Source organism: Tyto alba, unplaced genomic scaffold, assembly GCF_018691265.1.
Source record: "Tyto alba isolate M040663 unplaced genomic scaffold, T.alba_DEE_v4.0 Super-Scaffold_7, whole genome shotgun sequence".
Taxonomy (NCBI): Eukaryota; Metazoa; Chordata; class Aves; order Strigiformes; family Tytonidae; genus Tyto; species Tyto alba.
Genome location: NW_024881328.1, coordinates 24,421,865 through 24,445,373, shown reverse-complemented (window position 1 = coordinate 24,445,373; position 23,509 = coordinate 24,421,865). Strand labels below are relative to the sequence as shown.

Sequence of the window (23,509 nt, the reverse complement as noted above, 5' to 3'; positions counted from 1 at the left end):
AGCATATATTGTGTATGATAATACAGCTAAACTCAGAATCTAACTCTTGGAAAAAGGGCCCTGTGGCTAATATGAAATACAAGGAGGATGAGAACTTCTTTATTTCTGAGATTTATACTTGATATAGAATCATGTAGCTAATGTTATTGCTTGTGGAGTAACCTAGCAGAAGCTTGAGAGAAAAAGATAGAAAAGGAGAGAGGAACCAAAAGAAAAGACACATAAAAAGGAAGTTGAGCCTGCTGTGTGTATTTTTCTGTTGACGATCCTTGAGAGTGTTTTAATGGTGGTTCGTAATAAAATGTAAGGGAATTCCATCAAGCATTCCTTAACTGGATTTTCCTCCAAGGTGTATTTCACGTGGGAAGGTAAGAGAGTAAATGGGATATAGGAAATGTGATAAAATAGGCAGAAGCAGTAGATGAATAGCAGAAACTATTGCCTGAAATGAACAGCTATAAACACCTGGTTATATTAAAGATAGTGTGGAGATTTATAGTGACATTTTTCCTACTTGTCTAGGAATAGTAAATGAACTTGAAGGTATTAAAACTGCCATCCGCTAAATTTGGGGAGAATTTAATTGGTCCCTCCTTTATGTTACAAGAAACTCACTTTTCCAAAGTAATGATCAATATGAAACTGCTTCTAGCTGACAGAATCAGACTGAATTATCTTGATTGACCTTCCGTGTCTTTTCCACACGCATCTGGTATTTCATCTATATCAAAGTTGGCTGAGATAGTATTTTTCAGTGGTGTTCCTCCTTTTCTTATTTAGAACGCCTTATAAGATGGTATGGCACCCTTTCTTCAGGCTGAAGAATAAATATGCAATTAGAAGCAGATAATGAAATTATAAAAAAAAAAATGTTTGCAAAAATATATTGCTCTTCTGATCTGCAAATAAGGAAAACCAGTTTAATCTTGGACTGAAAGAGGAAGGTATGTGGAAGGGATAGCAGAATAAGCGAAGTTAAAACCTAAAGGGTGAGAGGCTACTTAATTCCTCATTTCTGCAAACTACCAGCAAGCTTTGAAGCAAGATAAGAAGGGTTTCCCTGTATTTTCTCCCCCCAGGCTGGATACTGCACTTCTTTGCATAACGAATACAGTTGGGCTGCTTTTTCTGTTCTGATACAGCAAAACCTTTCTGCCTGAGGTGAAAATAAAAATAAGGTATTCCTAGTCTTGGGTCAGAGCGGGTTCATAGTTATCTGAAGTCTGAATAACATAGATTGTTCTGTTAGTAGTGTAACTGTGAAAACCGTGGGTTAGTTTTTAGATTTTAGTAGCTACAGCCCATTGTGTGAGAGGTGTTCTTCCAAACTTTGCTTCCCAGGCAAGCAGCAGGTGACATATTTACTGTTCTCATGAGTGTGTGAGAGGAAAAAATGTCTTTACCTAGGTACTACATTTTGTTTACATAACGGAAAGTCATTCACAACACTAATACAAAGCTAACGGTTTTGTCCAGTAAATGTACAGTTTTCTTTGAAAAATGTCCAGTAATTATGCTTCTACCAAAATGTCCACTTTACCAGGTTTATATATGCAGAGGCTTCCATTGCACTGAATTTGTTCTGAAAAGTCTCGACTGAGCTTGTTTTCTCTTAGAATGTTTGTTAGAGCTCATGTTCCTCCTCATTGTGCTTAAGAGTTGTCGTGAGGTGGAAAAGGGAAGAGTATTGGTTGGTCAAAGCTGAAACTTTGTTCAGCATTGCTTTTCAAAACAAAAAAGCTATATCAAATAGTATCTATGCATTAAACACTGGCAAAGAGATACCTTTCTCACCTGTGTTCTAGCTTCAGTTTTCTGGTCTTGAGAGGAAGTTAAACATGAGAAAGCTCTCTAGTAATCTGCTCCTTCTGTTGGCAGTTTGTAATAAAATACTACATTGTGTGTAACAAAAAGGGCCATTACACGCACAGTTCACATTACTCTTTAGCAACTTACTTGTTCAAGAAAGGTATTTATTTTTATTAGCATGTTTACAGATTTCTTCTTCAAACACTTCATATAAGGTAGCATTCTGTTTGGCAAAAGACAGGGTACTAATATGTGCCAACTTGTTTTTCATGTTTCTATCTGTAAGTTTTGTCAATTTGAAAGAATTTGTAGGTTATTAGATTTTAAATTTTTTTTTCCCTAAAGCCATTGTTCAGATAAAGGAGACTTAACAGTGTCAGTCGTAATCTAATTGTAATAGTGTGTCAGCTAATTTATTAATTTACTAAATGACAGTTTTGGAGTGGTTATTTAATGAAAAAATGCAATTTTACCAGGTCTTATCTAGGTCTCTTAATTGTAAGATGATGGATGCATTTTTTTGATACTTGTTTTGACTATTCTAGTAGCATCTGAAGAAACTACCAAATGACCTGAAAGAAAGTAGCATTGCCTTGAGAAGGGACTTTGCTGCTTATCAACCCAGACACAGCTTGACGATTTATTTATTTAAAAATAAAAACCCCTACAAACAGTTTTCCAGGTTGGTCTACGGCTGGAATAAAGTCAAAGGGATACCTTTCAAGAGTTAGCTCAAAGTGCCAGTGCAAAACTGAGGTCTTCATTTCTACATCTTTCTTCCCAGCTCCTTCTCTGTGGGAGTATACACAACTACTTAATGGACTCATCTCCCTGCTGCCATTGAAGCTTACAGTCATGCCTGTTGATCAATTTATACCAGTTGATAGAGAGTGGGAATGGCTGGCTATTTGTGGTGGAGGCTTCATTCCATTCCTGCCAGAACCTGAAGTCTTTATCATGATGAAGTAATTTAGCTATTCTAAGTTCAGCCAGTAAATTGGCAGACAATTTTCAAGGTAAATAGTTGCCCAAATGACTACTTACCTTTCATCTGCTGGTATCTTGTGAGGCTTTGGTCTAACATCTGTTAGGGAAAATGGTCAAAACAAGCAAAATTAAGAATGGAGTATTTACAGTGTTACTTGCAGGGATGGTTATTTCAATGTTTTAATGCTTCTGGTCAAGTAGTACAGAATGCTACCTAAAGCATAACTTTATTCTAGCATCTAGAACTTTATAAAAAGTTCTGACTGCTTTTCAGTATTACACAACTTAGTTTTTTCTCTTTAAGTTCCAGTTTTTAACCTTACTAATTGTACGTTCAGTTATGCAGCTTTTTCTGCTAAGGCATTCTTTATACCAAGCCTTTGTGAGAAGGGCATGGTGTTATTATGAAAATGAATCTGATTATTAAACAAGTCTTATGAAATGCATGAAATAAACTGACAACATCTGTTTTGGGCTATCCCATTTACATTCGAGGCACTTAGTTTGCATGTTGTAAAATCAAAATAGTTAAAAACAATTCCCCCACTATTCTACTTTTGATACAAAAAATTAAATTGGAAACTGACAAATTTAAGTTAGTGCAGGAATTAGAGCTTTGTACCAATCTTCTGTAAATAGTTTGCTTTCAGCATGCTTAAATTACATTCTTTATTTTTCTCATATTTTTCAATAAATTGTGGAAGAATTAGATGATCAAGCTTGTATGTGTTTCACAATCTTGCTTATCATAGCATTAGGTAGATGATTTCACTTTAAGAAAGTTTGCATAACTTTAGTCTGTTTATTTTTTTCAATGCAGTATCTGCTGCTGTGGAATAGAATTGCATCTTTTCTTCAAATTCTTGAAAAGATTGAATTGTCACATCATTCTTCTGTGTCTGTACTTCATGTGCTTTTCTTTGTCTTCCAAAATAGCTCAGAGTCTAATTCATTTTCTTAGAGCCCATGGTGATGAGGTGCAACTGTTGTATGTATGTTACTCTTGAGTGAATTTTCTGTCATGTATGCTGAGTGTCTGGTGATGCAACTTAGATTCTCAAGGTTAAGGAGGTTAGCCTAAGTTATCTTAGGCTCAGATATCCTCAGGATGTTCACAAAAGAATGTATTACCTAGTTTCAGGTACTCGTTCATTTTTCATTTTTCAAATAACCTTTTTACAAGATACTCCTGAAGCAAAAGGAGAACTCTCTTACACCTGTGGGGATGTATGGCAAGTATCCATGAAGTGAAAGAGGCTGGGGATTTAATTTCCAGTACTGCTTCAACTTAAAAAGAAGGCTGGAAACTCATCTTTTGTCTTTCTGCGGTCTCAGCACTTTAGGTCCATTGTCTCAGGTTCTGTGCAGTTTTATTGCCTTTTGAACCTCCTGGCAGGATCACATACTTTGGTTCTGATCTCTCAAGCTAACTTGTCAGTTCATCTGGCTCATAAAAAGTATCAAGTTTTTACCAAGGACAACAGCAGTCTTTTCATAATGCCAGGAATGCTCACCAGGATCCTAGTTATGATATCCCTCTTGAAGATAAGGCTGGGTTGTAGATGGGTTGTCTTTCGCTGGTTGTAGAAGACCCATTTTTTTCAAACGGGTGTAATTTTTAAGGATGAAAGGGGGAAAAAATACACACTGTAAGTGACATGTCCTCATTATTTATCATACAGAAATTGTAGTTCTCAATCTGCATTTAAATTTCATGCCAGTTTTTAATCCATGTGTTCCATGTATGTTTTGTACTTCATTTTTCTTAATCAAAATGTTTTACTGTATACTAATAAGTCACTTGCTGTGCAGAACTCTCAATTATATTATATCAACAGTGGTGTCATTGATTTAAATCATTGATTTAAAAAAAAAATATCTTTGAATATAATTGTTCCTGTAATCCCATTTTGACTGGCATTAATTCTTTCCCTACTTTGAGTCTTTGTTTACCCTTTTTCAGTATTATCACAGTGCTAGCTTTTTCTAACCCACTGGAGCATTCACATGGTCAAAGGCTTGCAACATTAAAACTGCAGAGAGTTCTTCAGCCTTCTCTTAAAATTACTGAATGAAAATTATCCTACTCTGTTGATTTATTAAGTATTTATTTCAGTAGCTGTTTTTACATCTTCCTGATTTACTGTCAGTGGGAAGCTTTTCATTCTCATCTAGTGATAGGACCGTTATTTGGCTTTTACCTAAATACAGAAGAGAAATACTTATTGAACAGTTCCGCCTTCCTGAATTACTGCTGACAATTCTGTTGTGTGACCCTAGCAGCAGTCTAATACTCTTTTATGTAGGAATACTTAACCCTGCTGGTCACAGAATTCTCTGTGTCCTCCTGCTTTCGTTACCTATTTCAGCAGTTCCTGGTTTCTTCTGTATCGAGCATGATCAACTCTTCTTCCCCATTTCTAGTTATCCCCTCTTATATTTTCAACTGTGGGAAAAAAGTTAAAAATAAGGGCATGCTGCAGCAGTCATTACTGTCCATAAGAATAAAAAATCTTGTGAATCTGTAGACAACACATCTTGAAGAACTGCAGTTATTGTAGGGTGTAAGTAACTGTTCTCTGATGCATAATATGTGTTGTGGTAGCACTGGCTTAAGTACTTTTGTGATTCAAATTTTTAAACAGCTTAGAATAATGCATAGGATCACTTGGAAATACAGTATGTGGTGGTTTTGCCAGAAAAAACCTATAGCATTATTTTCAATCATTTTGCTGTTACTGCTTAAATATTCAGTACTGTGAGGTCCTGCTCTTAGACTTGTACCCAACAGTTGTTTTCTTCAGAAACTTATAATCTGATTTAAAGGTATTGCATCTAGATGACAGTCTTTTTTGTGAGTTGAGGTGCACAGTATTTCCAGATGACATTCTCTAGTGTATCTTCTGTTGCTTTATAATTTATTACATAATAAAAATGCTTAAATTCACAATTAATTTTAGGGGGGCAAATCAGAGTAGAAATCATTAACCTTATTGAGTTTCCTGTCTGAAAGACTTGCACAGCTGGCCAAATAGTAGGGATAGTTTAATTTAGATAGATTAGTGTAGGAAGTTTAGGTTAGATGAGAATGAACAAGGACAGTGTCGAAGAAATTTTAACATCTTTATTAAAGCTTCCTCACATCCAGAGATTAAGGCAAGATGAGTCAAGATACTGAGGGAATGTGGGTCGCACTGTAGAGAAAACTGAAAACAAAATTAAGAGAAGATGGAAAGGAGATGGGAATTCACATATGTTTTCGTAGAAGGGGTGGGAAGGGAAGCATCTATTTGGAAAAATAAATGAATAGGCATAACTGATTACAAGACGTTGAAACTGCAGACAGTCAATTTGTGATGCTGTGAGGAAATTGGTGTGAAGGTATGTGCAGTGCTGCTGCAAATCTGGTTTCAGTTGAAAGACCGTATTTCTGCTTTTCAGATCTGGAACATATAAAGTTTAGCCGAGTAAAAAAGGCAGGGTGGCTTTCAGCATCTAGGAAAGTATCTAAACAAGAGGCTTGCAGTTTGGAGACAGTTACAAGTAATTCTGAGAGTGCCTTTATGTGGCATTCTGCAGAGGCAGATATAGAAAAAAATGAAAGTGATGGCGTAGTCCTCAATTGAAGCATTTTTGCAATGCATCCTCTTCCTTTCTCAGATTATCCCTGTTTCTGCAGCTGTTGGGTAAACTAATAACTTTTCTCATAGATGAAGAAAACAGCATTTTATTCTTAAAGTCCTAGTTGAAACAGGCCAAGATAGAACTTGAAGCTTAACTGATGCATTCATCTGATACATGGTGAAGTAGGCAAATGACCTGGCTGTATCAGTGGGCAGCAGTAATTCTCTCCACACTAGACTGTAGTTGAAATGCGCTGAAGAATAGTTTAAACTGCATTTACATCTGTATAGTTTCATCCTTATCAGTTTAGTTACTCCTCCTCTGAAGTGATTTAAACAAATCTCTTAGTTTTTATTTGCCAAATACACTTAAACTTGTTCCGTATTGTAGCCACCTCTGGGCTTTCTGTGGCTATGAAATACTACCTTTGGAACAAAATTGTATACCAAGATCCCAATTTCCATCCATTAGAGGGAAGCAAAATCTAAACCAAGTCTAGTTTACTAGATACCAAGAAGAACTTGAGCGGAATATATGGTTTTCAGAATCTGTAGGCAGTTTGAAACAGTATCTTTGTCTGAATTTCCCCTTCATACTTACCTAGTACTAGGTCTTGAACTTAATTAAGAAGTAAGGACATATAGAAATTTGAAAGTGTGGAAATACAATAGTAGTAAAGAAAATGTAACCTTTATTTAGCCTGTGCTTAATCGGTAGAAAACAAAAGTTGCCACAAATTTACCAGTGTGTGCATCAGTTTGATGCAGAGTCATCAGATGACTTTAGGGATTATGTAAGCTTTTTTTAGGCAAAATTTTTTGCAGAGTGTGTGTAAAACCTAGTATTCTGTCAGTTAAGACTGAGTTAGAATGGAGCACGTCCAGAGGAACACCAGTGGAGAAATGTGGAGTTGTTGCTATATATGGATTTGCATAATCTTTCCACTGCATTGGAGAAGACTCTTATGTTTTGCTCTCCTCCATGGTTTAGCCCCTTCTACTTCTTCATTTTCTTACTGTTGTCTAAATTACAGTGGCACCTTCTTCTCTCCCCAAAAATAGTGATGGAATTTTCCCTCATCTCTTGCAATAATGTAAAATCTACTTGGAGGACAATAGACTCAGTGGTTCTAAAGATCTTGTAAGGCAATCAGATTCACTACAGGATTTGATACAATCCACTCTGCTCTACTACATCCTGGAGAGGCTAAATAAACACTTCAACCTTTTGATATTTCTTTTAATTTTGTTTTATTAAAAGTATAATCTACATAATTAAGTATTAAAAAGTTCTGTCTGTAAATTGCTAGTTTACACTGTGTTTCCTGTGTGCCTGGAGAAGGAGATGATCCTTCTGAGGAATACCTAAAGCAATAGCTACACTTCCTGCCTTACCAAGGGAACCAGGAAAACCAGCACAGAATTACAAACACGGTACTACTTTGACTTCAGTTTTGCGTTTTTTAAAATAATACTATAAGCTATTGTATGTCTATGCAAATTGTTATTTTCTCCAGTATCTTCAACTCTTAGGAGTATTTTATCTGTCCTCCTTTTTTTGTCCAAATAGTTTTCCATTTATGCTTTCACCATTATAAAACTATTATGAGCCTTTGTGCTGCTGCAATAATGGTGGTGATTGGGAGGGACTGGGAATAGAGAGATGATGAAAAAAGTGGAAGAAGCTCACAATGAAAGTTTGAAGTGGAGCAAACATTGCATGAGTTGAGAGTAGAAAGTCCTGGATACTGGTGTGTACTAATAGACATTCTGGACATGTTTCTATTGTTAGGTGTATCTCTGTTATTAGAGTGTGATTTTGGGGTGTCAGTATAACAGGATGAATTGTATGTTACATGGAATGTTTGACTGCAGTAGTGAAGTTGGGTCTTGGGAACACAGATCCGTACCCTAATTTGATACATTCATCTTTGCAAGGGCATGTCGATAGCTCTTTTGAAGTATGTGTATGCAGTGCTAACTGGATTTAGCTACTGACTTTACAAACTCACTATATGCCACTGTCTAACATTAGTAAGATCATAATTAAATTCTCTTCTTAGTTCAGTGTTTTATTAACATTAGTTTCTTATTTGAAATAAAAATAGAATTTATACAATGTATGTTTTATGGAACATTTGATTGAGTATGGTGCATAACATACCCCATCCTAAAGAACTTATTGGAGGCTTGATTTGGCCTGTGCTGTTAGCCTTCCACCTTGCTGTATTTAACTGAATATTGTGTGCCCTGTTGCATAAGCGTAAAACAGACTTTTGCCTTTTTCCAAAGTTGCTGTAAGTGAATATATCAGTATACTTAATAGTACCCAATTTGAAAGATCAATCCTAGAAATTCTTTGTGTTTTGTAGTGTTTTAATCTTTGCTTATGTGAAATTAATTTTATGTATAACATATATATACTAATTATTATGGATAATAAAATTATTTCATAGGTGACTCTCAGAAGATGACTTAATTTGGTAGGAAAGATAGTTTGGTGGCTTAATGCAGGAGACTAGAAGTCACCACAGAGGTTTTCTAGGTCTTCACATGAATGATACTTGTTACATTACTGTCTGAAATTGTGAACAACTTAGTGAAGCTCAGTGTGCAGGTGGCTTTGGACAAACTTACCACAGTAGTTCTGCTGGATGTTACCACATGCATAAAGAGTCAGCAAAAGTGAGTTTGCCAGCTCCTGGATTCCCACAGTTCAGAGCCTGTCATGTTCATGCAAACTTAATTTCTAGCACTGGCTTTTGCAGCCAAACCAGATAAATATTCTAGACTTCCCTGTTTCTGACCTGGAATTCTCTTCAATGCAGTGGTTTCCTAGAGAGTTATTTTAACTTTAGTTACATCAGTGATGTAGTTTACAGAACAGTCTCACAAATGGTTATACATGTGCAAGTAAGAGGAAGGCAAACTGTGGTGTTGGGAAAGGCTGGACTAAGACTTTATTAGCACCAAGCAAATTTTTGTGTGTAGCTGCATCCTTTGTCTCTAAACAGATGAATGCTGGAGATGATTCAGAAGGTCAGCCAGGTAACTATTACTCTTTACGTGTTTTATCATTAATTTCTTTCCTCATCTCTACCGGGACAGGATGCTGTTTATGGTCTGACCAAGCACAGTTTTTCTTATGTTTTCTCATGTAATGTGTGCAGCTTTTTCTTCGTTATACAGGTGATTGCTGATACACTGACTCCCAGAAAGAATTTAGAGTGGCCACAGTGCTCAGTTAAGGTTTCAGTGTTTGAGTGGTGTTCGAGTTAAAGATAAAAATATACATAACTGAGTTTGTTCTGCAGAGAAGGGAGTCTCTTAAATGCATCCAGAAAGACATACAGTTTTTAGTTTGAAGCTTTAACAAAAGAAAAAAAAATTAAAAACAGTGGTTTGTTTATTAGTTTGTGTTGGTAGCTAATAATTTTCACTCAAAAAAATACAAAGTAAACTACTCTGCTGAACCAAAGAAGGGGCTGGGATTCAGCTTTCTAAAACGATACATAGAAACTGTCTTTTTTTGAAAGTCAGACTTACAGACTTTCAGCTCACTGGGAATCCAGAATAGTGTCTGAGAGGAAAAACATTCCGATTAAAATGTAAATTTGTTAAAGTAGTTGTTTCACAGTGTACTATGATGCTGTAATTAGTTCTTGGATTAGATTAAATGAATGCTCTGTAGGGAGAGAGGGTACACATACTTGCAAATGTCCATCCTCTGAGTAGAACTTAGACTTTTTTGCATCCATGAAACTGTAAAGACCTGTTTTGATTACTAGCTCATCAAAATGTTAAAGTGGTTTGTGTGTTTCTTACTCCTCTCTAATGCTGAATAACCTTCTTCCCTAAATGTTTTCTTCTCTATGTATAGTGGAAGAGGCATAAATTTGAGGTGAGAAAGGGAAAATGGAACAAAGGCATGAATTTTTTTGTTCTCTTTAGATATCTTGGTGTTTCTTAGGTCAAAACCTTTTATTTAATTCATTTCTCGTATTACTTTATATGTCACTGTGCATACTGAAAACTTCTGAAGATCATTGAGAAAGGCTGTTTCTACTGCATGTCACACTAATTGAGAAATTCTGTGGAAACATAAATGGGTACTCAAGATCATTTGAAACATACGTTTACATTTCTTTCAACCTCTATCCAACCTCTTGTTCCTCAGTTTTCCCAAGTTTCAAGCGAGCGGTATCCTCCTGGTGACAGCATTCCCCACCAAGAACAGTTCAAACTTAAACTTTAATACTTCGTTATAGCTTGTCTTCAACTTTGAAATGTATAGTAAGATAAACTTTTTAAATACGTTACAGGTTACAAGGGCACAGAAGCAATGTCAGTATGCACTAAAGGATGTTGACTTTTGACTGACATAGTGCTCTCAACAGCAAAAAGATTTGATCATTATGGTTTCCTTCTCTCTATTTAATGGGCTACTTATGGATCTGTGTTTGTTCTTTTCCTCAGATATTAGGATTAAAGAAGAGGAGCCTGATCCAGAAGAGTGGCAGCTCAGTGGTGATTCTACCCTGAATACCAATGATCTAACACATCTGAGAGTACAGGTGGTAGATGAGGAAGGGGACCAACCACATCAAGAGGGAAAAAGACTGCGACGAGTAGCTTGTACATGTCCCAACTGCAAAGAAGGTGGTGGAAGGTATGTAATGTTCAGTGTCATATAATACAGGTAATGTTGAAAACAAATGAGTGAGGAAAAAAGGAGCTTTAGTTAACAGCTGTTGTCTGCATTGGGAGAAAACTAGAGGCTTATGCAAAAGATCTTATGCAATAAAGGACTGCCACCTTTACTTCTGGGTTTGAAGATGGATGGGCAGATTATTCCATCTTCTCTGAGTTACTCCACTGAGATTAATTGGAAAAATCTGGAGTTAGATGCCACCTAGTACAAGTGAGGGTGATAGAACATTGCCCTAAATAATATGAAAATTAAATATTTTGGAATACACACATCTGTGATTGGCTTCCTATCATATGTCAAGGACTTGATTAAATCCTGTGTTCCCACATTTCCTCACTGATTGAGCATTTTCTTCCACAGTTCGATTGCTTTAGAGTGTTATAAAAATACAGTTATCCTGGTTTTCTTATTCACTGGTTTTGAGGTACTAAGTTCCAGCTTGTATAAAACTTCAGGGCTGCATAGGAAGCCATGTTTTATTATTCTACATCTTATGAAAATATTCTTCATCTTTTTGTTATTATAAAGATTTTATTCTATTCCAAAACCACTTTGTTTTAAACATCTTGGTTATGGATATAAGAGAGGAAGTAGAGATAACAGGGATGCCTTTTACAGGTGAAAATATTTAGGTATGTTTGTGCTTGATGTAATTGTGCAGGGACTTCTTTCCAGTACACTAAAATTTGTCCATTTTGATAATAGTTTCCTCTCTAAAATGTAAGTATTTATGTGAGAACTATAGTGTAAATTACCAAGTTCTCTTTAAAGAACCTGTCAGTGTCCTATGGCTCTAAGAGTTCTAATAGTACTGAATATGTCTGTTGTCAAGTCTCTTGTGGGTTTTTGCTGTATATTGTAGATACCTTCTTTGCAAGCATAGAGAGGTAATATTTTAGGCAGCTATGCCAAGTAGGTATTAAGTGACTAAGACAAAATCACTTTCATAGATTTACCTCAAAAATGAAGCTAGTGATAATATCTACAGTTAGGGTTGCACAGTGTCTTTGTCCATCAGCTTACTCTTGTTAAATTCCTGTATGTAGTTCACAGAAAGCACAGACATTTCTAAGTTCTTGGTGAACCTTGGCTCTGCCATGAAGATCTGCTCAAAGTACACCTTGGGTTGAGATTTGCTTCAGTCTGGGAGGAAACTTGGAAAATGTGATTTGCACTGGTCATACTGCTAGGAAATGTAGAGATTTCACATCTTCCATCTTCCTTGTGCTTTATTCCAAACTACAGTGGCTTTAATTTAGAGACATAGTTACTTTAGAATCCTCTTCTTCCTAAGTGGAGTTGCTATAACACCAAATTTTAAAGTTGAAGCTCAAGAGAGAACCTTTTTGAGAGGTGGCTTGGATGAAGTCTGGAGAAGGTTATAGCCTGACTGAAACTCAGATATGGGAGTTTGGGAATGAGTTGAGATAAGAGCTAGGACAGAGTTCAGATAGGTGAGAATCTGAAATTCACTCTGAAGGAAGGACTGGACACATTGAATGTACAAAGTAAGTAGGAAAAGTAGGACAGGAAGTCGGGATGTGAGAAGAATTAGAACTGGAATAGAAACAGGATAATGGAGGCAATGGTGGGGAAACAGAAAAAGAGTGAAAGTTCCTACAGTTGCTAGAGCAACTTTCCCACTGGAATGTGGAATTCCTTTAGAGTCTGGCAAAAAGGAGTAAGCCCACTTTGAGGAATATTTTCCTTCTCTCTCTGATACATGTTGATCATGTTTCATAGCTGCTACAGTTGCTTGTTTAGTGCTGCAATTCTGAGCATCGATTTGTCTTTCAACTCTATGGATGGCTCGCAGAGTTTCAGATAACAGGACGTTTGCTTTTATAAGTTTCTTCAGATAGCATTCACAATCCTTAAAATACTGTTAAGATTGCAAAATTGAAAACTTGGAAGTTGGTGAATATCAAAGTTCAGATATCCTGAGCAACTTGAATGTAATCCCTTGTACATATACATTGTCATTTGGTTTCTAATTACATGACTGCATACTATTTTTTTTTTTATATGACCCGAGTGCCATTCAGTGGATGGGATGGATGATGCGCAGGGAGTGAATCAGGGCTGTGTAATGATTGGCACCTACTTCACTTATTGCAGAAATTGGAAGGCATTTAGGGAATGAGATACGGAACTGCAGCAACAGGGCTCTGAAGTTTTGGAGGTGTTTGTCTATCCACCCCACCTTTTTCCACTGCAGAAGTACTGAGTTCATTCCTGTAAAGAAGTCGATTGAGCTGAATTGTGAACATCTACAGTACTCTAAGAAAATATACTTCTGCTATATTGAACTTGACACCTCAAACTGGTGGGTGTTTGACAATTTTGGCCTTAATATCTTTCTACCTCATATTTGGATGTATGAAATGATTGTACTAGTTCAAGTTCACTACACAGGAGTGTTGCAAGAGGATAAATTCATTAATGTTTGTGAATTGCTTAGACACTGTGAGTATTGTGAGTGGCCATGATGAGGGGAAAAAACCCTAGGGATACTAGTAATTCTGCATTTAAGATAGTACTTAAATAATATATAACTAGTCAAACAAGAAAAGTGTGTTAAATCGGTATGAAAAAGATGAATAGCATTTCACTCAATGAATGCTATCCCTCCTATGCACTGAATGGGGTAGGAAAAGGTAGTACATGGCTTCACATGTGCAGATTTCATCATAATTTCATTTTTTGTGTAGCCTTAGTTTTGGCATTTCTTGTCTTTTCTGTTTTTTGTGTGCAAAGGGGAGTTCAGGGGTTCTTTCCATTTTTTTATCGTTGACTTTTGTTGGGTTTTTTTGACTCTTGATACAGAATTAGACTACATTGCAGTCTTCAGAGGATTTCTATTTGTATCAGTCCTGTAAAGTAGGAGACCACTATTATCTTTACTTGGCAGGGGGGGAAGGTAGGAAAGGAAGAGCTTGATGGATTAGATATGTAAATTAAAACCTTATAGCCTCAAGCTTATATAGTAAATGAGGGATAAGCAAGTAGAGAGAGGGAGAGATGCGTACCTCAAAGGATGACTCTGATCCCAAACAGACTGTATTAGGCTTCTAGTTAAAATGTCTGAAGTTAGGGGGGAAGTTCATCCTCCTCTCAGTTACATCTGGAGATTTCACCCTTCTATCAATTATATCTGGAATTACATTGAGATGTAACTACTTCTGTGTGGATCTGTAGAAGAACAGTGCTTCTGAGTACCACTTCAGGTACGTAACTCTAAAATACACATTCTTAAAATAGATAAAAAATGTATGTTTTACCGTTGAAATACCTGATGTTCCTCCTGGAAGGACTGCTGGACTGAAGGTCCAGTTTCTCAGTGGATGAAGGTGTCTCCTGCTGAAACCATTGCAGTCTGCATGGTTACTGAGAAATGTGGTTTCCAGTCTTTATAAAGCTAAAATGTACTACAAAAATACTTAAATATTAATTGATTTGAAGACTCCACTGGAGGAGTAGGCCTGAGTCATATCCTTTTGCTCGGTGATGATGGTTATTGGCCAGTGCAGCAAGAAAGGCCTCTTAGCATGACGTGTTGGGGCATAGTGCCAGACTGTCACAGCTGCACAGCTTCCGGACAGAATTTGGCTCATATCCAGTCAGTTTAGAGCACACATGAAGCAAACATGCAGATGCTTATATGAAGCTGTGTAGAATAAATACACTTACTTACTCATACACAGTAGTCTTGCGGATTTCATTCTGTGATTCCCTAACTTTCCCTGCACTTTGAACTTCAGAGTCCACTAAAGAATTCTATCATCAATTAGGTGAGGTGCTTAGAATTATGTGTGTTACACCACCTATGCACAGTAAGCTGACCGTGAGTTGAACCTCGGTTTCCTTTAGTCTAGACTAAAGGTGCAGTTAAGCAGCTTCAAATGATTGGGAATTTTGATGTAATTTCATGTCATTTGTGTCACCGTTATGTATTGTATCAGGCAAAGTTACAAAATATTTATACTGATGATTGTGGAGGGGAAGACTGTAGTATATTTGGAGAAGGTGTGAGGATGAAATACTGAATATAAAAAAAATTTTATATACAGAAATATGTTCTCAAATGCAGAAATACATTTTGTTATAATAAACACAGGCTGGGCACTTCTTAGGGTTACTTGGAGCTGGACAGGCAATTAAAGACACAGGATAGCAGGATCCTGTGGAGAATTCTTTCCGTTACCAAGACTGTATAGTGGCGAGCAGCCATGGGTGTTCCTTTGCCTTTCACCACAATTGCTGGATGCCTTGAGCCACCAAAGAGGACCTGAAGAAGAGCTGGCTATAACTGAATCATTAGATGAAGGTGAACATAGAGCCTGAGAACTGTGGAACTGGTTGCAGTAACGCAGAAAAAGGAATACAGAAAATTTCTTCATTGGAGTCCTGGGGACCTGGGTGTTTTGGGCTGATAGATGAATGGCACTGGAACTGTTACAGGTACAGTGCATTTTGTGTGGTGCCTAGCAGTCTGCAGACGCTGAGAAGCTAGAAGAGAAAGGGGATAATCTAAAGACATTTTGCTAAATGCCTTTGAGATTGGTTGAATGTTCAAAACTTGTCAATATTGATCTTTTGTGTAGGTGGCGCAGTACAAAGTTAAATGCTTGACATTACAGTTAATTTTGCTTTTTAATCTTGACTTGAGGGAAGGCCATAGAAAAGTGTGAACCTGACAGTTTAGATGTAGCAAAGGTTACCAAAAATGGACATTTCAGCTAAGGTACGAGATGTAAAAATGGCAATGTTTGTCTTGAAGATCTCTTCTTTGGATCTTTGGGGACATCTGAAAAAAAGGAAAATTAAGTCAAAAGTATTCTTGGCAAGACTAATAATGATTGAAGAGCTTAAGACGTCCGGTCAGATGTCAGAGAATTTTTTGCCTGAAATTTATAAACAAGCTGGATAAAGCAGGCAGGTGAAGTTTCTGTAAGGCTAAGGATTGAGATGTGGCAATAAACCCCAAAAAATTAGGTAAGCAGAATCTCTGCTGTCATTATACCCATAGCTCATATGAGTCTATGGCTACTACAGGCTTCTGCTATGGCAGTCTACTGCTTCTTGACTCTCTACTACTGCCATTGAATTTGTTCTGAAGTCAAAACGTACATTGTCATGACAAATAATCAGTATGTAAAAGTGATGTTTTTTTCTTCTGAGTCAAAATGACTAATGAAGCACTGTGAGGATTGCTCTATATTGAGACTTCTTAGAAACATTTTCTAGGACTTAATTGGATTTTATCTCCTTATTTTTCTGAACTGTCTGGAATGTTTTAGATGCATATGTAGTTAGGTTGAAATTCCCTTTAGATGATATGAGGTTTTAGAGTGAGTTAATTTCTGTATCTGTTTAGAAATACTTGCTTCCAAGTGTTGGCTCCTTAAAGTATATTTACATTTTGCCCTGAACCCTCATTAGATGTAAACCAGAATTGCTCTGAATGCAGGGATGAGAATCTAGGTCTAATAGTTGCTACGTAAATCCTTCAGCCACTGGATGGTTAAGCGGTTCAGCACCGAATTTATGGAAAAAAATTGCCCCGTGGAGGCAACTGAAAATTGTATAATCGGTCATGGAGGATGGAGTGCCCAAGACTGTGATTTCAGAATCCACTTAATCTGTTCTAAGTTAACACTGCTGATGAATAGGGTGGCCTGGTGCTTGGCTGTATTTTCCAATCTCCTCCCTTGTACCAGCATTTACCATTCATATAGTTGCATTGTCAGCCAGATCTATTCCCTGGAGTGCCCCTTTCAGCAGCAGCAAACACTTAAATTGGCTAAAATCAATCACGATGCCTTGTGCTGGCCACACTGATATCTTTCTCTGGGTCTTAAGAGACTCTTACCCCTCTCTGGTGATTTTATTAAATACATTTTAAAAAAAAAAAAAAAAAAAAAGTTAGGCTTTTGTGTTAGGTGCTTCCCCAGAATCAAACACCTACCATTTCAGTGAGGCAGCACCTTAAAATAGGTATCAAAATCAGTAGTCTGGATTATATTATCTGTGAATTATATGTTAATTTTGATGGATTTTTTTTTTTTCCTGAAATACTAAGGAATTAATGTAAATTTTAGCAAGATCAGCTGTTTCACTGCCACTCCTTTTAGTGGAAATATTCAGGTTAGTATGCTTATCCTCCAACCCCAAACAGCTTCTCAGGTTTCCCCAAGATGCCAGAAGTCCCATCTGTTCTCTTCCCAGTTGCCAAAATCTCCACTTTCCATTTTGGCAATTGCAGTCATTTGTGTTTTTCTTTGCCAAAACTGTCTGGTATGGTAAAAACTGAAACTGGGAGAAATTTAAAATATGGGCACTTCAGCATCAAAGTAGTACAAACTGCTGTAATGACTGTATTCTAACTTCATATACATGTATGCTTGCTAAAAATTACACTTGTATCATTTAAATTTCACATGCTGTTGAATTTATAGTTTGTTGCAGTCAGGATAGCATTATAGAATTTAGTTCCAGCTTCGTATGGAGTGTACTGGACTCTGATTGTATTTGAAACAAAACTGGGAAGCTGCTCAGGTTTGATTGCAGATCTGTTGGTATGTGTAACCCCACTTATATATGCAACCAGTATTTAGGAGGAATGTATTAGAATTAATAACTTTTTTTTTTTTTCACAGAGGCTCCAACTTGGGAAAAAAGAAGCAACACATTTGTCACATACCAGGGTGTGGCAAAGTATATGGGAAAACTTCACATTTGAGAGCTCATCTCCGCTGGCATTCTGGAGAGCGTCCATTTGTTTGTACTTGGATGTTCTGTGGCAAAAGATTCACTCGCAGCGATGAGCTTCAGCGACACCGAAGAACGCACACAGGTTTTCAGTCTTTTATTCTGGTGCATTTAACTAAAGACATGTCATAGAGAGGGCTTGGATAAATAACACTTAGGAGGAGAAGAGATCTTTGTATTGGATTGATTTTAATGTAGTGTGACTTTTCTAAAATCAGCTAATACTTAGAGCTATGTATGCACTTCAGTTTCTTTGGTAGGTCTGAGGAGAAAAGCTACCTTTTTTGATTCAGAACTGACATACAAGCTAATATTTAATACAGCTTAATCAGAATACTTTTATTCAGGTTCAACAGTGCATTTCATTTAGAACTGTTGTTCCAGCTTAAAACTTGAATAAAAATAGGGGGCTAGATGTCCAACAGATTAGACATCATTCACAAAATCAAGGAAGAGCATGTGATGGTGCATCGTTCTGCATCTTCTAGTTCCGTGATTAGACCGCTCACTAGGGACTCCAGGTTCACATTTCTCCTTTTGCCTAATATAAAGGAAAGAAATTAGTCTAGAAATCCCACCTTCTCAAGGAGCATCTTGTTTCAAGTCTATTGTCTGTATTACCTATTTTCTTACCAACTGAATCCACAGTTATGTCCTACGAGATGCTTACCTTTTAAAATCAGACTATTGAAAAACTCAGTGACAATAGATAAATACTTTCTGTGCTTATCAGCATTTACATTCCTTAGAAAACTGCCTTTGCAATGTCTATAAAAAATACTTCAAGTTTTGTACCTCATGGTGTGCTTTTGTTGGGCATATTGGATGCTTGAACCCAAGCTGGGATGTTATGGTCTGTCTGGATGGACAGACAGACGGGTTTGAAAAAAAAGAGGCTGGTTGAATGATCTGGCTCAGAGGGTATGGTTAGTGGCTCCTAGTCTACCTGCATGCCAATAAAAAGTAGAGAACTGCAGGGATTTATCCTTTGACCTGTTTTAATATCTTTGTTGCTGATCTGGAGGAGGCAACAGAACACACTCTTCTTAGGTTTGCTTATGACACCAAGCTGGGGCGACCAGTCAGTGCATTTGAGGGCAAGGCTGCTATTCAGAGGGACTCAGGCTGAAGGAGTGGGCTGGCAGGAACCCTATGAAATTCAGAAAGGGTAAATGCAAAGTAATCTGGGATGGAATTAACCATTGCAGCAACACATGCTAAGCACTGACTAGCTGGGAAGCAGCTCTATTGAAAAGTATCTGGGAGTCTTGATAGACAACCAGAACGTGAGCAGGAGCCAACAGCAACGATGGCTGGGCCTGTGTCAACAAAAGCAGAGACACTAGTTCTAGGGAAGTGATTGTCCCCTTCTCAGCACTGGTTAGACTGCATCTAGAATATTGCATCTAGTTTTCAGCCCCCAATATAAGACCTTGATCAACAGGAGTGAGTTCACTAAAGGGTGACCAAGATGATGAGGAAGCTGGAGTGCTTGCCTTATGAAGAAAGGCTGTAGGAACTGGGCTTATTCAGCTGTACAAAGAGAACAGTAAGGGCAGGGGGGAGCTTAATAGCAGCCTTCTAGTACCTGCAAGGCCACCATTACGAAGACAAAGACAGACTTCCTATGGTGGTGCATTGGTGGGAGGGTGAGAAACAACAAACATAAGTTGAAACAAGAGAAGTTCAGACTAGATACAAATAAAAACATTTTCATTGGGAGTATAGCCAGGCACTGGAACAGGGATTCCCAGAGAATTTCTACAGCCTCCATCCTTGAAGGTTTTCAAGACCAAACTGAATAAGTTCCTGAGCCACCAGGTCTGACCTCATAACTGATCCTGCTTAGAGGGAGATTAGGCTAGAGACCTCCAGAGGTCCCTTCAGACCTGGATTACTCTAATGATCTTGTCTGTCAGTCTCAAGTGTGATTCTGCAGAGGCTCATATAGTCTTCCCTGTCCATCATTTGGCAGGTTTTGTTCTCCTCTTAAAAGTTATTTATTGGTAATAACTGCAGTGCAACTTAACAGCCTGAGGATATGAAGTGGCAATATTCTTTACTTTGCCTGAAAGATCTCCCCAAACTCAGTGAGACACAGAAATATAAATCAGTTCTTTTAAGGGATTTGTATGGGTGTCTATGGGTGTCGAATTTATCATGTTGGATTGCTTTTTTCCTTCAGTATAGATGTTGTTAGAATTCTGACTCTGAAAGACACTAAGTTATGCAAGCTTTTAGTGTACATGTGATATTTTTAATGTTCTTGAAAACATGTTTTTTCTTATCTTCTGTGACAGGTGAGAAGAAATTTGTCTGTCCAGAATGTTCAAAACGCTTTATGAGAAGTGACCACCTTGCCAAACACATTAAAACACATCAGAATAAAAAAGGTATTCACTCTAGCAGTACAGTGCTGGCATCAGTAGAAGCAACACCTGATGATACTTTGATTACTGCAGGAGGAACAACACTTATTCTTGCAAATATTCAACAAGGCTCTGTTTCAGGAATAGGAACTGTAAATACATCTGGCACCAGCAATCAGGATATTCTTACCAACACTGAAATACCTTTACAGCTTGTCACAGTTTCGGGAAACGAGACAATGGAGTAAATATTACACAAGATACCTATTAATTGTGGTTATTTTTATACAGTAGTGAGAAGAATATTGTTCCTAAGTTCTTAGATATCTTTTTATTGATGTGCAAAAATTTTTGGATTGACAGTAACTTGGTTATACATGACACTGAAATGCCTTACTTTGTATGATATTCCATAGTATATTAAAATGGTAAAATTGCATGGGTTTTGTAGGTACTTTTGGAATCTAGAAGAGATGAAATTTTACCAAGTTATATTAAAAAAAAAAAAGAATTTAACGATGGAAATGGTAGTCTAACCAAATGCATCAATCCTGTGTGGTTTAGTGTAAAAAAATGAGAACATGTTGGTATTTATCTATTGTAAGATAAAAGAAGTTGATGGGTGAAAAGAAATCATGTTATGATAAAAGAAATTTTGTAATTTTCTTGATGACTGGAATTTTTATTATGCATAACTGACAAATCAAGTTTCCAAGCAAATGTTACATAGTGTAGGCTTTACTTAGCTCATCAACTTGTCATTTTGAAGCTAATTATTTTAATTAGGTTAACTATGTACAATATTTTAAGCATTACTCTTGTAAGATTTTGAAAACTACATTTTAACATGGAACTCTAGGGATAGTCACCTTTTAAATCCTATTGAAAAGCCATGTTTAAGATTTAATTTGCCAAAATGATGTCTTGTTAATATTCTTTCAGTAACCAAGGTGGGCAATATAACCAATGTTTAAAAAGCTTAAAATGTTAAAAAAAAAATATGTATAGGTTGAGGCATTTGGGTGGTAAGGCAAATGTTATAGTGAAATATATCCCTTCTTTTGAACATTGGAGGACCAAAAACAAGGTGTATTGCGTCTCAGCAGTGATTTCTATCAAATCTTTTTCCAAAAAACATCTGTCTGCCAGGGCCTTAAAAGCCATCATGTAAATTACCAGTAAAATACAACATATGCAAATACAACAGAAAAATCACTTCCATATTGACAGTACTCCCAAACATATGGATATAGTCATAGTGAACTAGGGGTTTTATGAGGTTTTTATTTGTTTGTTGTTTAGTTTTTGGTTAGTCAATCTGCATTTAAATATCAGCCATCTTTCCTTTTTTGCTTCTTCCCTTAAAAATTGTATGTATCCAGTACATTTAACTGATAAACATATATGTTTTTTATTATGCTGAATTTTCTTTTTATTTTTTAATTACTGTTTATATTTTCAATTATAGAAAAATGTACAAAATGAAGTTATATAGCCAGTCTGTAAGTGCTATACCATTTTCAAAAAATGTACAACAGTAATTACTGCAATTCACCTATTTACAAACGTTTGGAAATCTGTTCATTTGTTATTCTTAAAACCACCTCAAATTTAAAGGCTACCTTATTGTACGTTTAAAGTGTATTATAACAGTGTGGTAGTTAATAAAACACTATTTTTTTTTTCTTTTGACTTCAGTTTACTGTACTTCTTGTTAACTAACAAAGTGCAATTTCATAATGCATCTTGATAGCCTGAGATGTTTTATTATTTTGCACTAGACGGCATGTAGAAATGGTGTTTCCGTTTCTTATGGGGAAGGATAGGGTAATACACCACCTCCTTGCTCTGAAAAAAACCCAAAACATCTGTATGTGCTTGGACATGCATGTGCTATATACTATGTTGGTGTAGTGGTAACTTTTTTGATCTTCTGCAGAGCAAGGCGTGAAGGAAGCATAGGCCCTATCCTATAGAATATGAAAATAAAGTTGCATGAAAATAAAGTCCTCTGACATTTATATGCCACAATACAGCCAGTCTTGATAGGGAACGGTGGCTAAAAGGGATGTTTAGATGAAGTAAAAAAGACCAGTGAGAACTGTGAGATTAAAGAGGGTGATGGTTGTATCCTACACTTTGATGAAAGTGAAAAGCTTTTATTTGTGAAGTCTAAAGTCTTGGAGTATCAAATGGCCAGAGGACAGACTAGCATAATGTACAATAAACCAGGTAGAGTTCAGCCTAGAAAAGAGAGAACTGGAAAAAGTCATGAAGGGAAGATTTTCTGAATTTGCAGTTTAATGGAAAAAAAAATACGCAAGTCTTTTGAGATTCAGAGCAACAGGAATTGACAGGTACAGAGGAGAGGGAGTTAATTCACCATCAGCTTAATCTTCTATTTAGTAAAAGTAAGAGAGTGAAATTGGTTGGGAAGTTACAAGAGCAGCAGCTTGGGAGAGAAGACGGTTCTGCTTAGACTTGCAGCATTCCATGGATGTTGTCAATATTTTAACATACTCTGAATCCACTTTAGTCAGGTGAATGGCCTTAGTTTCCAAAAGCTGTTTCGGTTCACAGAGCATGCTAGTATAAAATACTTCAGTTTCTAATACTTTGGTTCTGTTTCTCATCCCTCTAGCTATTTGTAGCTATATTAGTGCATTATTTTAAGAGGGAGGGAAGTGGGCTACTTAATGAAACTTGGTTTCCAAAGGTTTTCTGGAATGATGCTTTCACCAATGTGCATCTGTGGATAAAAGTCTTTTGGTGCCAAGGGTTTTGAGGCCTCATGACTGAAGATGAATTTGCTTTATTTCTCAAAACTTTAATGCTCAGTACATCAAGCGGTTTCTTTACTTAATGTTTAGGTGGCACATTTTAAAGAAAAGAATTGTTGTTAAGATGCTTCAGAAGGTAGAAGTTTTGGAAAACAGTAACTCTGGAAATGTGTAGGAAAAAGTCTGATGGAAAGCATACAGGCTGAAGGCCGTCTGCCTAATGGCTCACAGCCATAGTGTTTGTGTTATTTGAGAATGCTGCTGCGTGTGTTCACATGTTGTGTGATAGTGAGTTCTGAAAGATCTCTGGTCACCTCCAGTGCAAAGCCTCATGAGCCCAAGTATAAGATCTTTGGTATCTCTAAGATTGTTGCTACCTCATGGCTTGCTTTTGTGGTCACTCTAGCAAGTCATATGATACCAAGACAAAATTGTGCAGTCTATAGAACGCTTTCCAAA

The 23,509-nt window shown here is 36.8% G+C and overlaps 1 protein-coding gene across 2 annotated transcripts in view; it reads left to right on the top strand.

The window, feature by feature from the left end:
• Nucleotides 1-21,962, top strand: part of SP3 (Sp3 transcription factor) — a 36,390-nt gene extending 14,428 nt beyond the window's left edge. For both annotated transcript variants that reach the window (XM_032989717.2, XM_032989716.2), the window contains 3 exons: nt 10,896-11,088; nt 17,790-17,986; nt 20,202-21,962. In XM_032989717.2, the coding sequence (XP_032845608.2) occupies nt 10,896-11,088; nt 17,790-17,986; nt 20,202-20,518 (707 nt within the window). In that variant the 3' untranslated portion in view covers nt 20,519-21,962. The remainder of the gene's footprint in view (nt 1-10,895; nt 11,089-17,789; nt 17,987-20,201) is intronic.
• Nucleotides 21,963-23,509: the final 1,547 nt, after the last annotated feature.